The 15508-nt window shown below is 36.6% G+C and overlaps 2 protein-coding genes across 3 annotated transcripts; both read right to left on the bottom strand.

Moving 5' to 3' along the window:
* Positions 1-2017: 2017 nt before the first annotated feature.
* LOC126793941 (thylakoid lumenal 29 kDa protein, chloroplastic) lies at positions 2018-6489 on the bottom strand. The gene is made up of 11 exons (XM_050520577.1): positions 6282-6489; positions 5982-6080; positions 5706-5790; positions 5573-5607; positions 5396-5461; positions 5220-5260; positions 4569-4699; positions 4243-4349; positions 3130-3267; positions 2699-2833; positions 2018-2361 (listed from the first exon to the last, which is right to left on the bottom strand). The coding sequence occupies exons 1-11, from the start codon at positions 6354-6356 to the stop codon at positions 2251-2253; spliced, it is 1023 nt and encodes a 340-aa protein (XP_050376534.1). The 5' UTR covers positions 6357-6489; the 3' UTR covers positions 2018-2250.
* A 171-nt stretch (positions 6490-6660) lies between these two features.
* On the bottom strand, positions 6661-11960 carry LOC126793938 (O-fucosyltransferase 7). Of its 2 annotated transcripts, XM_050520573.1 has the most exons (12): positions 11597-11960; positions 11098-11175; positions 10824-10917; positions 10675-10742; positions 9954-10042; positions 9668-9848; positions 9444-9572; positions 9233-9366; positions 8938-9151; positions 7546-7730; positions 7374-7469; positions 6661-7205 (listed from the first exon to the last, which is right to left on the bottom strand). In XM_050520573.1, exons 1-12 carry the CDS (start codon positions 11753-11755, stop codon positions 7064-7066), a joined length of 1569 nt encoding a protein of 522 aa, XP_050376530.1. In that variant the 5' UTR covers positions 11756-11960; the 3' UTR covers positions 6661-7063. The 2 variants fall into 2 exon arrangements, with proteins under 2 accessions (XP_050376530.1, XP_050376531.1); XM_050520574.1 differs by lacking the exons at positions 10824-10917; positions 11597-11960 and having other exon boundaries at positions 11098-11152.
* Positions 11961-15508: the final 3548 nt, after the last annotated feature.

Here is a 15508-nt window from a genome sequence, read left to right as displayed (position 1 = left end):
AAGGAAGGAATAGACTACAATGAGGTATTTTCTCCAGTTGTGAAACATTCTTTTATTCGTATTCTTTTAGCCTTAATTGCACAGTTTGATCTTGAGTTAGTACAACTTGATGTTAAAACTACATTTTTACATGGTGAATTGAATGAGGAGATCTATATGAGTCAGCCAGATGGTTTCAAAGTTGCTGGTAAGGAAAAATGGGTTTGTAAACTGCAGAAATCATTGTATGGCCTAAAACAGTCTCCTAGGCAGTGGTACAAGAGATTTGATAAGTTTATGTTTGGTCAGAAATACACTAGGAGTCTTTATGATCCATGTGTTTATTTTCGCAAGCTATAGGATGAGACTTTCATTTATTTTCTCTTATATGTTGATGATATGTTGATTGCATCTAAGATCAAGGTGGATATAGATAAATTAAAGTCACAGTTGAGTGGTGAATTTGAGATGAAGGATATAGGAGAAGCAAAGAAGATTTTGGGCATAGAAATTGAACGAGATAGATCTAAAGGCAAGGTATGTTTGTCACAGAAACAGTATTTGAAGAAGGTACTACATCGGTTTAGTATGGTTGATAAAACTAAACCTGTAAGTACACCTCTTGCTTCTCATTTCAAGCTTAATTCTTCTATGTCTCATAGCACTGATGATGATAAAAAGTATATGGCTAAAGTTTTGTATGTTAGTGTTGTTGGTAGCTTGATGTATTCTATGGTGTGTACTAGACCAGATATTTCACAGGCCTTAAGTGTGGTGTGTAGATATATGCATAATCCAGGTAAAGGCCATTGGGAAGCAGTAAAATGGATTCTACGGTATATTCTTAGTACTGTAGATGTTGGAATAGTGTTTCAACAAGATATGATGAATCAGTGTGTTGTTAGATATGTAGACTCTGATTACGCAGGTGATTTGGATAAGTGCATATCAACTACAGCTTATGTATTTACTCTTGCTAGTGGAGCAGTGAGTTGGAAGTCGAATTTGCAACATATTATTGCTTTGTCGACTACAGAAACTGAGTATATGGCTGTAACAGAGGGTGCAAAAGAAGCTCTTTGGCTTCGTGGCTTGCTTGAGGACTTGGGTGCAGTTCAAGACTATGTGGATGTTTATTGTGATAGTCAGAGTGTTATTCATTTAGCAGAGAATCAGGTTACTCATAATCGTACTAAGCATATTCATGTCAGATTTCACAAAATTCGTCAATTGGTGGAGGATGGTGACATAGAACTCCAAAAAGTGGGAACTGAAGACAACCCTGCTGATATGTTGACAAAGTCGGTTCCATTGAGTGATTGGTGTTCGTAGCATTTGAGTCCCTACGGGGAAGTCGGAGCGGCAAATTGAGGTATGATATTCTTATGATATAGGTTCATTGTCGAAGCTATATATGATGTGAATCCAAGGTGGAGATTGTCGGTGTTGGCTTACACATAGTGGGTTTTGCCTAAGTTGATCATGTGAGCAGCACATGTCCTAGGTTAATTATACCTTGAAGACATATATATATATATATATATATATATAGCTTGCTAAGCAGCCGCACGGTGAGTTAAAAAGAGATGAAGAGAAGCATAATTGCAGTCATATACTTGAATACTCCTACTGTATTTTCTCTTGGTGGTGGTGACGTAGCTATCCAAATTTGAAGCTTTAAGAGCTTAGTTGTTGGGGCTGCTATATATTGTAATTGAGAAGTAAGTATTGCTCTTCTTCTCTATTGATTAAAGAGAGAACTAATAGTTTTGGGTGTATTGAGTTTTGGTGGAGAGAGTTATTATTAACTCTAGTTGTTTGTTTCTCATATTTGATCATAATGGAATATTTGCCGGCTCCGAGAATGGACGTAGCTCAATCTCATTAATTGGGTGAACTATTATAAATCATTGTGTCCTTGTGTTTTTTTTCTTTATTGTTCTATATCAATATTGTTGTTTGTTACGCTTCCGCACAACATTATCAACCTACATAACACAACCTGTGTCTTGGTCTGTTGGTCATTTTCAATTTTAGATCTTTGGGATCTTTTGCATCAAGAAGGGTACAAAACAATGTCGGATGCAAGTGATTACCAGACAACGAATTCACCTAGCATTTTCTATACCCACACGTACACCATCCTGTACAAGAACATAGTTGTTCGTCAATTTCATAGTTAGCAACGAAGTTTGAGTCAATGTCTCCCATCCAAGAATAAATGATTGACTAGCAAGAGCTGAAACTGCTCTCATAACCATCGGATACTCTTCACAGTTTGAGTTTGCTGAAATCAACTTTTTTTATTGGATAGGTATACGCCTCGTAATTGATTTGTTGGCCCAAACCACTCAACTTTGTGAGAGTAGTTATCAGATCAACCTGAAAGAGAACAATATCCACCCAACAGTGAGAAGTGCGATGTAAACAAGAGAATGCAGATATGATACATCTAGTCCTAATTCCTGGTACATTTTCAGAAGCTCCAACATTTGGTCAGTACATATACATTGATAGTCTAACAGGTTATCTTGTGGACTCGGTAATCATTGATTAGCTAGAACCTTTGTCTGAATGTGTCATGTATGGTAGTCTGGCAATATGAAATATCATATCTCCAGTAACAGACTCTTATCAATCAGCGTATTTATGAATTTACAACAATACCGTGTCACTTCATTTACTTGGCTGTGGGATGAAAATTACTATTGTTACTGACCTCATAATCTGTTTCTGACACTGTTTCTCGGCTGCGCTGGTACTTCTGAACCCACGGCAGAACTTCTGGATCCGTGGCCAATAGAGTTTCTGTGGCTATCTGATCAGGACCCAAGAATGCAGACATAACAGCTAGCTGGGATACCAATAATGCCCGGATTAGTGATCGATAATGGGGGAACTTTCCAACTAACGATTAGAGTACATGAATAATCATGGCAGTGATTTATGGGGCATTCAGAAATCAAGATGATGTTAGTAAAGCATAGCTCCTTCACACCATAATATCAATTCATAAGATAGCTGACGTTCCAAAATTTCATAAACTTCAAAATCATCAGGTCTCTTTGGATGTTTCTTTTTTTTTACAGTTCAGGATTGAACATACTGAAGAAATAAAATGCATATGCAGCTAAATATGAAACAAAGAACCTGACGGGGGCCGAAGCCAACTGCAGAGAACTTGTCTTTCATTTCTTGAACACTTGCTTTGTCCCACTGGGGAACCCTTCCCTCTGGATCAGGCTCTTGGGTATCTGTTCTTCCAAAATTCCTTTCAAATAAGCCCCACTGTTGGCACAAAAATGGTTGTTAGTATATGCCTTGGCCCATTACTTTTGATCATAGAAAAACAAATATGGCTAGTTATCTGTAGAAGGATTTTCAGCTAAGGAAACAACTGTGCCTATATCAACAACTATCCCATGCCATGCCATGCAGTAGAGGCAGTGAGAATAATTAATTTTGAAGTTGCATATTTAATACATTATACAAGTGTACAACCTCTCTCTCAATGACAGTATATCCTTACCAGATCTTTTGTAAGTACTAATGCATTAAGAACCAATATGCATAAACAATTTGTATAAAACTGAAAATCGACCCTAAGGGACTTGATAGTACCAAATCATTTCTATGAGAGATGTCATGAGTGACTAGTACCAACTACCAAATCAGTAACTGAAAGCCAGAAAATCGCTTACTGATAATTAAAGCATGACATTGTTTCATTTAGACTTTAGATCTGAAAAATAAAATAAAAGACAACAAATGCATATGAGATTATATACTAACAGAAACATACGTCATACAAATTATTACATTATCACTTTAAAGATATTCAAGATGACACCAAAAAGTTGGGCTTCAGTAAGTTAGACTCTATATACCGATTTGTCAAGCAAGACATGTTGAGCAGGAATCTAACCATCATGGAGCGAAAGGGAACTCATTTCCATGGGTAGAGGATGCAAACTATTGGGTTAACACTTGACACACCACAAAACCAGATGTATAAACATCCACTTAGCTCTTCTACAGCATCGGAATGTAAATCTGAGACTTGACTAGAATAGGACGGTAGGACATGTGAGAATCATTCTTAAGTCTCAACACAACTTCAACAAACCAAGAGTAGACCAAGAAACTTGCCATAAGAATCAAGTAGACAGATCAACCAAAATGTACATCCATCATATTAATAAATGGGAACAAGCTAATGACACTTGAAATATTATTACGGAACAACATATTTTGAGAACAAACCTGACCATTTGAACCATATGCAGTGTATAACAAACTGCCCTTCTCAACGTTTCCTCCACATTTGCGAATTGCAGAAGCTAGAAATGTTTGCTTAATGGCACTTTGGGCTGCATAGAATGAAGAAAACGAAATTAAGCGTATCACCCATCCACCACATGCACAAAACCCACAATCTATCTATCTTTGATGCATAAATGTGTGCAGATGATTTAACCACCTATAATATAATCTTTCTTAGTACCAATTTAACAAACAAATGGTCCCAGCTACGTCAATATCATGTGAATGATGCATAATTCAAAGTTTGTGATATTAAATGTGTAAACCTGCGAATTGGATAATATCAGAATAGGAAACAGGGCCCCCTTTGGAATTTGAATCAATTTCTTTCTTTGCTTCCTCAACTAAATTCAAAGCACCAACAAATCCCTTGTTTTCAGGTCTGCTGATCTCTGAGCTTCATTCAGGAAATATCGGACAAGAAAATGAGGGTAGCTTTTGCACAAGAATCTAAAACCAAATTGCACACGAAGAAAAGAGCATAAAACAGCCAGAAACTGATACTAATATGCAATGACTTGTGCAGGTTCGAATTTCCCTTTTTCATTCAGTTGGCATCCCTAACAAGCTCTAAACACACATAGACATCCAGGCAACACTAAAGAAAGACAAGGGGGAGGATGAGCTACACAAATATGAATGACGGATGCTTGTACCTGGTAATTAGAGAAGCCGGTAAGTAGATTCTCTAAGTAAATCATTATACAAACAAGCCAAAAGGTCATTAGGTTTCTTTCAAAAGAGTATGTTTTTTATTTTTCTTTGATATACACGTACCACAGTTCTCCTCTTTCGATTTTCTTAGATGAAATATTAATCAGACTAACAAAAATGGTGGAAGTGAAGTCCATGAGTCATTTTAGATACAAAACTACTGATCTTACAATTTAATGCCAAAACTTAAATTCCACAGTTACCTGAATCGGATGGATCCATTTGGCCCGCCAGATTTTGAAGCCTGGAAAACACGATGAGAAAGTTAGTATTTTATTTCCTCCCTGTGTACTTGAGCACCGACTATATATAACCAGACAAGGAAATACAATGATGTTCACATTTCACAGCAATCACAGGGCAAAGTTTTTTGCCTGACCTTATCATAAGTCATAATATCATTCAATGCCAAAGTGAGTAAGGAAGGGATAACATCTGGATTTTCCTGAAAAAGGAATGAAGATAGATAAGATACACGAGACCATATACAGTAATACAGAACATGGATGATGAATGATCTGAATCGTGAATGGGATCAACAAATGGTTACGATTACCTTTATAGCCTTATATAAGGTATCCTTGATACTTGCTGTTTAGAAAAAGTTATGATTATGGATCAGCAACAGATTTTAAATGATTCCAAACTAGCATTGAGAATACAATCAGTCAATCACTGTAGAAACTTACATTGAAAATCAGAACGCTGCCTGCGTTGTATCAAATCAGCTGCCTCAGCAATTTCAACAAATGTTCCCGAGCTTCTTACTAATTCCTAAGATGATATCACAACTGCAGAACTCATCATCAATTCACTCTAATATATAGAATTCATCACATACTATGCCATCAATATAAAAATGAAATCTTTGTAAACTCTCAAATTAATCACATTACTCCCGAGTTCATAATGCCAAGACTAAATCATACTCTAACACATATAATGAGGAGAAAATATGCTCTCACCAACCCGACAGTGGTACCAAAGAATGTAAGGATGCTCCTCCGCTTAAATCTGTCCTCACTAACAGCATCAGCTTCAATTTTACTACAACGAACTGCAGCCTGAAATTCCATATTCAAGAGGCTAAAATCACTATCTATGTAAAGTTGTAAAGTGTAAACAATGCAAATAGTTCGATTCACAGAAAATAAAAGACAATCTGAGCTCTTCATTCATTTAACAGCAACCCTTTCCACAGAAGGCACATAGAAACACATACCATGATTCTGATGATAACCCAAATATAGGTAAAGACAACTTACAGCAATAGTAGGATATCTTGGGGCAGAGGTGATAGGAAGCAGATTAGGGACAGTTGAAAGGAAAGACACCGCCATTGTCTTCCTGTGTATTAAGAAATATTGAGAAGCTGTCTACTTCGAAGTCAAGACTGGTTCTTCAAATGTGGAGACTGGAGACTGCCAGGATATCAGAATGGGACCCTCTCGTGGATTTATGGTGTGTATGTGGTTTATGATATCTGCTATCCTATCTATTATGTCTGAGTTGGATCCGACTTATAGCAGACAAAACAAGAGAGGCTTACTATAACGGGCTTATATATAGACGATCGTGGTAAATTGGCAATGAATAAGGTAAAATGACTACGGCCAAGGAACGAGAAGAACGTACACAACCACATAGGAGCAATCATATTCTTTTCATTTCCATCGGATGGCTATAAATACACGAGTTATTTTGTAAAAATTCCAAACAAGTTACCAAGTTCTTGAATGTTGAAAGCAGGCCAACTTCGCAAAGCACAAAGATGCCTTGGTCATTGATGGAAGACCCGTCTCACTATCTGCGGCGATTGAATCCCTGATATTACACTGTCGTGTTTTCTCCTCTTTTAACACAGATATACCGACTCAGCTATACCTAAACTCAGGATATACATGTACATCCGCATCCCTATTGAGTCTATGACTATCATAATACTAAGCTTGTAGAGTAACATTAATAATCTGGAATGAATGATGTGTCACCACTCTGCAGTGCGAGAAGTTTTTTCGACAGCACTGCTTTGCAATATCTGAGATCATTACTTTGTCACTTGAATCGGTAATTCCTTCTTACACAAGCAATCCGGTAAAGGGTTAACGTAGAAGGGTTCTTCTGATCGGAACCTTTCTGTGCCCTTGGTTCCTGAAATTGGACCTTTTCTCTTCCGTGGAGACCCCTGCCTGCACAGAACCAACATCACCAACAACATCAATTTTAGAAACATGTGAACACCCATCACATAAAAGAGATGAAAGAGAGTTGTTAGGTGAGTGTAGTACATAATAACGAGAAACAGAGGCTAACGTAATGTTGGTAGAACTTCAAAGGCTTTGCAAGAGAATACTTACCGTCTCCTGTGCAATTCAATTACTCGATTCGATAAACTTTTGCCTTCTTTCAGGATTCCCTGCTCAAGTTTGTCAACCAGACGACCTAAGGCTTTTCTGATAAAACAAGAACATAAATATTGTTATGGCCATATAATTGTATACTGAATCTACTCGAAAAATGTGTCCTTGCCTGTCAGGAGATATTGTCTTCCTGTGTCCAAGAAAGCGACGGTGACCTTCAACTGCCCTCGCCATGTTTCCGGAGTATGAAGGAATAAATACATCACTTTCAACTGAAACTATGTAGTCCAGTGCAGCCATCTGAGATGCATGATCTCCAAAAGATTCGAGCTCTTCAACAGATGCCAATGTTTCCTGAAAGAAAGGATCAATAAATAAAAGACCAGCATGTCGTAAAAATCCACATATGGATTTCAGCAACCTTCACATGATCCCCTATAAAATCAAGATAGATAGATAGAAATGGAAATATAGAGATGAGTTTGTTTTGCACATAAGGTGGAAATTTATGTAGACATTTTCCACATATCATGCAACACATCGACCCCTCACCCTCTCTCACTTACAATGACGGAGTGATTCTACTAAAAATATAGCAGACAACAGGCACCACCCATATTCTTCATCTACTAGCCCCACCACTAAGTCCCCATCGGTCAATAAGTTCACTTAATTGCCTCTTAGCCTCTTAGTAACAGATGAATGACCAGCTTAACTGAAGGCAACATTACTTACGCTTCTGCCCAGCAACACTGTAACACCATGACTCACCAGCAGTCTTTTATTTGTTCAGAAATGAGGTTCTTGAACGAACTTTTCAATTTGATACCCCATTTCCCAAAATGAATAAAAAAGGAAGGCGGATTCAAACCTAACTTTTACACAAAGATGACTAGAGGCATATAACGTAATCCTCCTCCATTGGGACAATGAACCAATGACCCACTGCTGATCACGAGACTTATATCAGTTCTCCATCTCTGGAAGAGAATTAAACAGTTGTGCATATGGATGCACTTGGCTCTTAAGTTTTAACTCAAGGAAAGTCATCTTGATAAAGACAATACCGTCCGTGGTTCCAATTTAAATTTTTCCAAAACCACAGTAGTTATGTTAAATCCTTCGGAAGCTCTACACATCAAATTCTACACAATCGTAATCCTAATATTGTTCTGACATCCAGTACTTGTTAGAATAATATCCTGAAAAATCCTTTCTAGCCAGTTCTAGAAAATCTGTACAACCTGATCAGTGAAAGGCACATGATCCTATTCCGTTGGAAAATAAAAGTAAATTAAAATATATATATTTCCCACCCTCAGTTTACAATAGTAATCATGTTTCTAGCCAAGTTTCTGGATTCATTAGTCTGTAAAGGTCCCAAATCAAAGCAGTTAGGATCGTAATGAAGTTTCTATATATAATCTCTGTAATTTTTAAAAGGTCATATGTTAAAGTTCACCACAAAGCCTTATATTAATATTCCCAAATCCTTTCTTTAATCCATCTGAGGATTCAATGAAATGAAAATTAAACATGATGTGCATCATACAACTCATACCTTACTCATTAGTATCGGAAAACGAGACCGCAGTTCTGCCATATGAGTGTTGCCCCCATATATTTTTCCAGCCGCGAGATATATCGGTGTGTTTGAGGGGTATCCAAGAGCAGTGAGAAATATACCAACCTCCTTTGGAGTTAAGGGGCAATATCCTTTGGATCTCTGTTCTATGGGATCTATATCCTTTTCTTTCCAGTATGGGGTGTTCTCACTACAAGTTCAAATGAATATGTCAGGCATCACAAATGCCAACAACTGTTCACAAATTGACAATCATGTAAGAACTTCATACCGAATGATTCTTAGTTCATCCGCTTCAGCTGAAGATAAATCCTTCGTGCATCCACTAAAAGCAAGCATGTCCTCCTCAAATCGTAAATGCAGAGCAATATAAGGACCAAAAGACCTCATCCGATTGACTAACAACTGCAACATTAGTGAAAATGATGGTTATCCAAAAGTCTACTCCATGTAAATCAAGCATTTAGATTTGAGTATTTTACTTTTCCCATTGCTTCAATTTGAGGTGCAAAGCATAGAGCTTCATAACAAGCACGGCAGCGAAGCCTCTGAATATCTAGAGGTAGATTGTTATTTGCTAAGCGAGAATCTGATTTCGCAGCTCGGATAACCTTCAAAAAGAATAACATTCCTCAGAATATGATTTTATAATTTCAAATTAACACACTTTACAATTAATGTGTTACAGAGTTTCAAAAAATCACACCTCATATTCTTCCCACATGTTAGCTATCTCATCTTGGTAGTAGTCCATACCGGACCAGCTTCTAAAATGCTTAACGGCTCTGGTACCGGTCACTAGTTCCGTAGGAAGCATTTTTATTATTTTGACATCATTAGATAGAGCATCGATGAAATAGTCTTCGTCAAAAACATCTGAAAAGATGCTGTGCACCAAAAAAAATATAAATAATTAAAGCATCAATGACATAAAAGTGATAAAAATTTAAAATGCAAATGAGAAACAAAAATAGACAAAATAAATCTGCTACCTAGAGTCATTCCAGAATGACCGTTTATCAAGTTCCGGAATAACAAGAGTAGCATTTATGATACGGGCTACAGCTACCATATCACATATCTGCAAAATTAAGGAGGACACTTTTGAGCTCCATGCGACAGTGAGATCATCATCAAGTAATGGGATGGCTAGCAGTAAAACTTTCATGTGTTTAATCAACAAAATAGTCAGAGTGTCTTATAAAGTTGGAACACACCAATCAGCTAAGCATTAGGTGAGAGCAAGAAACAGAAATAGAGGCATATTATTCTTCTGAAACTTGTTTAAACTTTAAAGTCAAGAGCATAACTCCTAGGAAATCTAGCAATCAACCATCTGGAACACAGATTCTAGGTAGAATCGAGTAAAGAAACACATACGCAAACACACAAAAAGAGATGAAGAACAATAATAGAAAACTTTCCCTCCTTTTTTATCAAGGCAGAAAACTTCCTACAGTCGAATAAATTGGAATATTACACTATTATGAACTAATGATGCAGCAGTCTATCGAAAGAAAAGTGCATTGCAAGGAAGTTTGTTTACCAAAATCTCTTTCTTCCCCAGTAACCAATGAGAGCACTATGAAAAATTTATAAAACTTCAAAATCAAAATTTCAGAAAGAACAGAAACTCGACAAAGAATATTACATATGGTAATCAATCAACAAAACTACACATGTGAGCCATTAAAGAAATATAGTGTTACAGACCCCAGCACGCATCTGGTTCAGCCCACCATTCGTATGTACTAGAAGGAAACCCCGGGACTCTGTAGGAGCTGAACAAGGAACAGTCAGATGAAAATCAGGAACATTAAGGATATTTCATAGCTAAAAATGAGACTATATCATTAACTTACACGTATAATTGGTACTTGGCTCTACACATGGCACAAAATCGCGATTTGGCGGAGGCTTCCATAGTGTTTCCAAAGTTCTATTTGAATTTTCTAACTGTCAAAGTCTAAAGGTATTAAAGCATGACAGATGCTTAACTTAAGAATATGTACATCTCAAAGCCTCTACCTGAATTAAAGGTATATGGAGCTCATTTCTTAACACATTAGCAATCCAATGGAGTACATAAAGAAATCACCAATAATTTATTAATTTAAGTACAGAACAAAAGACAACCTTGCGAGAAGCGACAGGCGCTTTCCACAGATGGGGTGGAGCGAGCTCCTGAGTCCAGCTCTGCTCAGTTGTCAACTTCTGGTATTCAAAACCATGTTGCTTCAAAAATCAGTATTTATACATAACAATTCACATCAACCATCAAGACATTTTTCCAAAAACAAAATGAAAAACACAAAAGGTGCTTCTTTTCTTTAAACGAAAGTAAAACTCTTTATAGAAACTCCCTCAATGGGAAGTCAATTGTAGTCAATGACTATGGTAATCTCAAACAAACCCAACTACTCACAGATTGAGCCAAAGATTCAGAACCAAAATACACAACTATTCTCAATCAAAACCCAAATCCCACTAAATTGAACAAAAGGGTATGCAGAAAAACCATCAAGATAGAAACTTTACTGAATTCTAAATACAATGATTTGGGTTTTCAATTTTGTGAAGAAAACAAAATCAAAATCAAAAACAAAAACAATGAGAAAAAGAGCAGAGAAATCACCGTGGGGAGCTTGAAGGGGTCAGAGAAGTTAGGGACCTTAGAAGAAGGGAAAATGGGGACATGGGCAGAGAAGAGAGCCACCAAAGCTATTATGCATATGGCGAACGTCAGCAGCTTTCTCAGTCCCCCCAATGCTATAATCAGCTTCTTCTTCTGCATCTGTGGTCTGAGATTGTGTCTAACAATCACTAGCCATCTTCCGAAACAAAAATGAGTGTCGGGATTGAAGACAGTGCTTTTTGGCTTCTGGGTTTTTCCAAGTATTGTAAACTGGGAGGGGTTTGTACTTGAGTTTGATGATGCTTCTGCTTCTGCTTCTGCTTCTTCTTCTTCTACTTGGGTTTCGGAGGTTTTGCCGCTTTTGCTTTTAGGTAGTTTGGTCTGTCTATTAGTAATGGCAAGCGGCAGGAGATATATATTCGATTATTTAAACAATAAAATCCAGAAGAAAAAAAATTACATATTGTGATATTCCATTTTCGTTTTTTTTTAATTCCCTTCTCTTTTAAGTTATTTTTGGTAATTTTCGGGTTTTCTAAAACAAGGACGTTCAGCGTAGGCTCCAAGCCAACCCTAATAAAAGCCTAGCAAGTTTTCGAACGTTACTCATCACAAGAAATGCCACAAAAAATATTGTACATTTTCGTACACAGTTTAATTTACAATGTATTTGGATGAGAACTGTTTTTTATCTTCTATGTAGGTGTTTAGTTTCAATTCTTGTTAATGATTGATCAAGATTCACGAGTATCGTTACGAATGTAAATGTTTTTTTTTCCTTATCAAGTATACAAAGGAAATGGTCGAATGGTCCAAAGACCCCCCCCCCCCCTCACAAGACCAAATGGCGATGGGCTTACGAATGTAAATGTTAATAAGTCCACCTGTAAAATTATAAATTCCTTCGGTGACTACTTCAATTTACAAAGAATTTAGAATGTTTCCAAGAAATTTTTTAAATGTCTCATGCTCCCCATGCAAGAGAACTATCAAATATTGGAGAAAACCTCATCTCTCCTATAAATGTGGGAGATCATGAGTTCGACTCACAACATATTAGTTGTTGTATTTGAGTACATTCTTTATTCAATAAAAAAAAGGAGAAAAGATTCAGAGCACCTCATCAAACTTAATTAAATGGTTATACTTCATTAAGCATGCTTATTTCTTATTATAATTAAGTAGTATTTATAATTATAATTATGATTAAAATTACCCAATAAACACGGTTCCACTTGCACTTAGAACAAGTTTCACTACTTGGTGGGCAATAACGAACGCTGAATTTTTCTTTTTACTACTTGGAATTTACGTTCTTTATGAAAAGCTTACACTTTCACATCATGTAATTCACTCACTATTTGCCCTAGCTCAACGTGAGCTAGTTAGAGGAAGAAATTTCACCATCAATCATCTGTACAAGAGTAAAGTGGGTGATCTATGTACATATCAACAATTAAAGCAGTATAATGTTGGTACGTACTAAAAAATAGAAAGCCGGTGAGGAACCTTGAACAAAAAAGAGTTATAATGTTGCTAACATTGTCTTAGACTCTTTTTTGTTACAAAAAATGGTGGTTGAATGAGCTATTACTCATGAGGCTGTAGAGCAATATATATATGACCACTCCCAAAAGAATGATTTTCACAAGCTGGGGTTCAAATTAGAGGTGGCAAGTGTACCGAAAAGCCTGAGTCTGGCACATACCCGACCCGTTAAAAATCAGCTCGGCACAACCTGAGCCAGTTTTTTTTGCATAACATGATTTCGACACAATAAATTCATGGGCCGGCCCATTAAACACATCATTTTATATTATTTATATAAATATTTAAACAATTATAATAATGAGAATTGAACATTAAACCTTATACATATAAATCTCTTGATTATTTCATTATTTTAATTACATTATGTCACAAATATCATCAAAGCAGTGATTAAAAGTCATAGTTTTGACATATGTAACATTTTAGAAATAAGATTATCAAATGTGTTGTAACATTTTATTTATTTTACTATTCTAAATATTTATAGAAAAATAAATATATTAATTACACATTTTGTTATGTTAATTGTGTCTTATAATGCTAATGAGCCGGCCCGGCACGGGTCCGATATGGACTTGAGGCGGGTCAGGCTTAATATTTAAGCAAATGGGCCTGGCCGGGCCGGCACAAAAAAATATTGGGTCGGCCCGAACACGGTATGTGCACAGTTTTAGTCCGCTTAAAATAAACCGGACCGGCCCGACCCAGCCCATTTGCCACCTAGACATCATATTAATTACGAATTTAGGATCGGAATTTATGTGCAGTGTCCGCCCCCACGTATGATTTATCATGCATGCTTTCACCGGACCAATTTCATTAAGAGTCACATTGTGTTTGACTTACACTGATATTTGTTCTAGCTAGCATACAGAATAAAATGGGGAAAAAATTAGTTGGGTTGTGAGTTTCCCTGGATCGATGTGCCAAAGTCTTAAGGACTTAAGCCGAAGTAATGAAAGCCGTGGAGGAGTGATGGAGTGGAAGAAATGTGGATCTCAAGAAGAATTAGATGTATATGATGGAGTCAAAATGAGTACTTGCATTGATGACACAAGAATGGTATCCATGTGCGCCTCCTCTATACAACATTACAATGTGATAATATATATAGTGATTGCTTGCTTTGCACTCCGATAATCGATCACAGATTCTACTTGAATTCGAAGTATTGGATCGACAGAACAATCTCCTTCACTGCGGAAAGTCTACATGCAGGACATATAATCAACTAATCGGTGATGGCATCCAAGTCTTTCTCTGTCGAAAAAACAGCATCTTATGTCTGTTATTTGGGTTTGATGGTATTACACTATTACTTAATTTGCGTCCATTTAAGTTGGATACAAAGTGCAACTTGTGCCATGAATCCTCTCTCAATCATTATTAACTGGACTTCAAAAACATAAACTGTATCATGACCTTATCATCATTAAGAGTAGTCATTGTTACACAGCTTAGCTAGCATCAGTATCATGACCTTATCACCATTAAGATGAATGAAGTTATATATCACACAGCACAGGGTCACAAACTTGATCGGAATATCAAGTACGTAGCCCAAACGAAGCCAATATACTATCATTACTATGCGATTTGGAAGGATCGATACAAATGAAGGGATTTCAGTTGTAATCGTCTAGTTACAAGAAAATAGATCCAAATGGCAAGTACGTACGTACCCACTTGATCACAAAATGATAAAACGTTCTTGGGTGAAGGCGGCAATATTTGGAAAGCATGTATATCTAAAAGCTTATTGAAGCATTTCTTTGCCAACCCTCCTGGTTCTCGTGACACCCTCTCCAATCTATTCTTCATAAAACCACCAGTTGATCAATCACATTGCTCTCAAGGGACCCCTAGCTAGCTTTCATTATGTACATTTTTCAGGTCTAGACAAAATTACAAAAAAAACTTGGACAAAAGGAGACATCTCACGCCTCTCCCATGCCTTTGCTATTTTTTTTTTAGAATGTATATATTTTTCAGGTTGATTTACCAAAGTTTAAGTACTATATATATCCTACCAACACTTACCATCGTGGAGGATGAACATTTATAATATACCGACATGATTAGTAACCCGGCAGCGATTCGAACTAAATATCAATGACTGCAAAATGGTAAGTGTTAGTTCACTAATTTGTAGATCGATGATATCCACGGCATGGCATTATCTCTAATAGTTAGCTTAGCGTAACATAACTTCATATGTTATATCACTTATGTATCATGCGTTAAGAACCTGCATATGATCAAGTAGTTAATCAAAACCAATTACCAAACCAAACATTTGATCAAGTACTTTTACTCTTTTAGATACAAAAAGGTTAGTATGAAAAAAATAAGTGAATGTAG

Source organism: Argentina anserina, chromosome 5, assembly GCF_933775445.1.
Source record: "Argentina anserina chromosome 5, drPotAnse1.1, whole genome shotgun sequence".
NCBI lineage: Eukaryota > Viridiplantae > Streptophyta > Magnoliopsida > Rosales > Rosaceae > Argentina > Argentina anserina.
The sequence above is the reverse complement of the archived record's forward strand: the minus strand, read 5'-3'. Positions and strand labels throughout refer to the sequence as shown.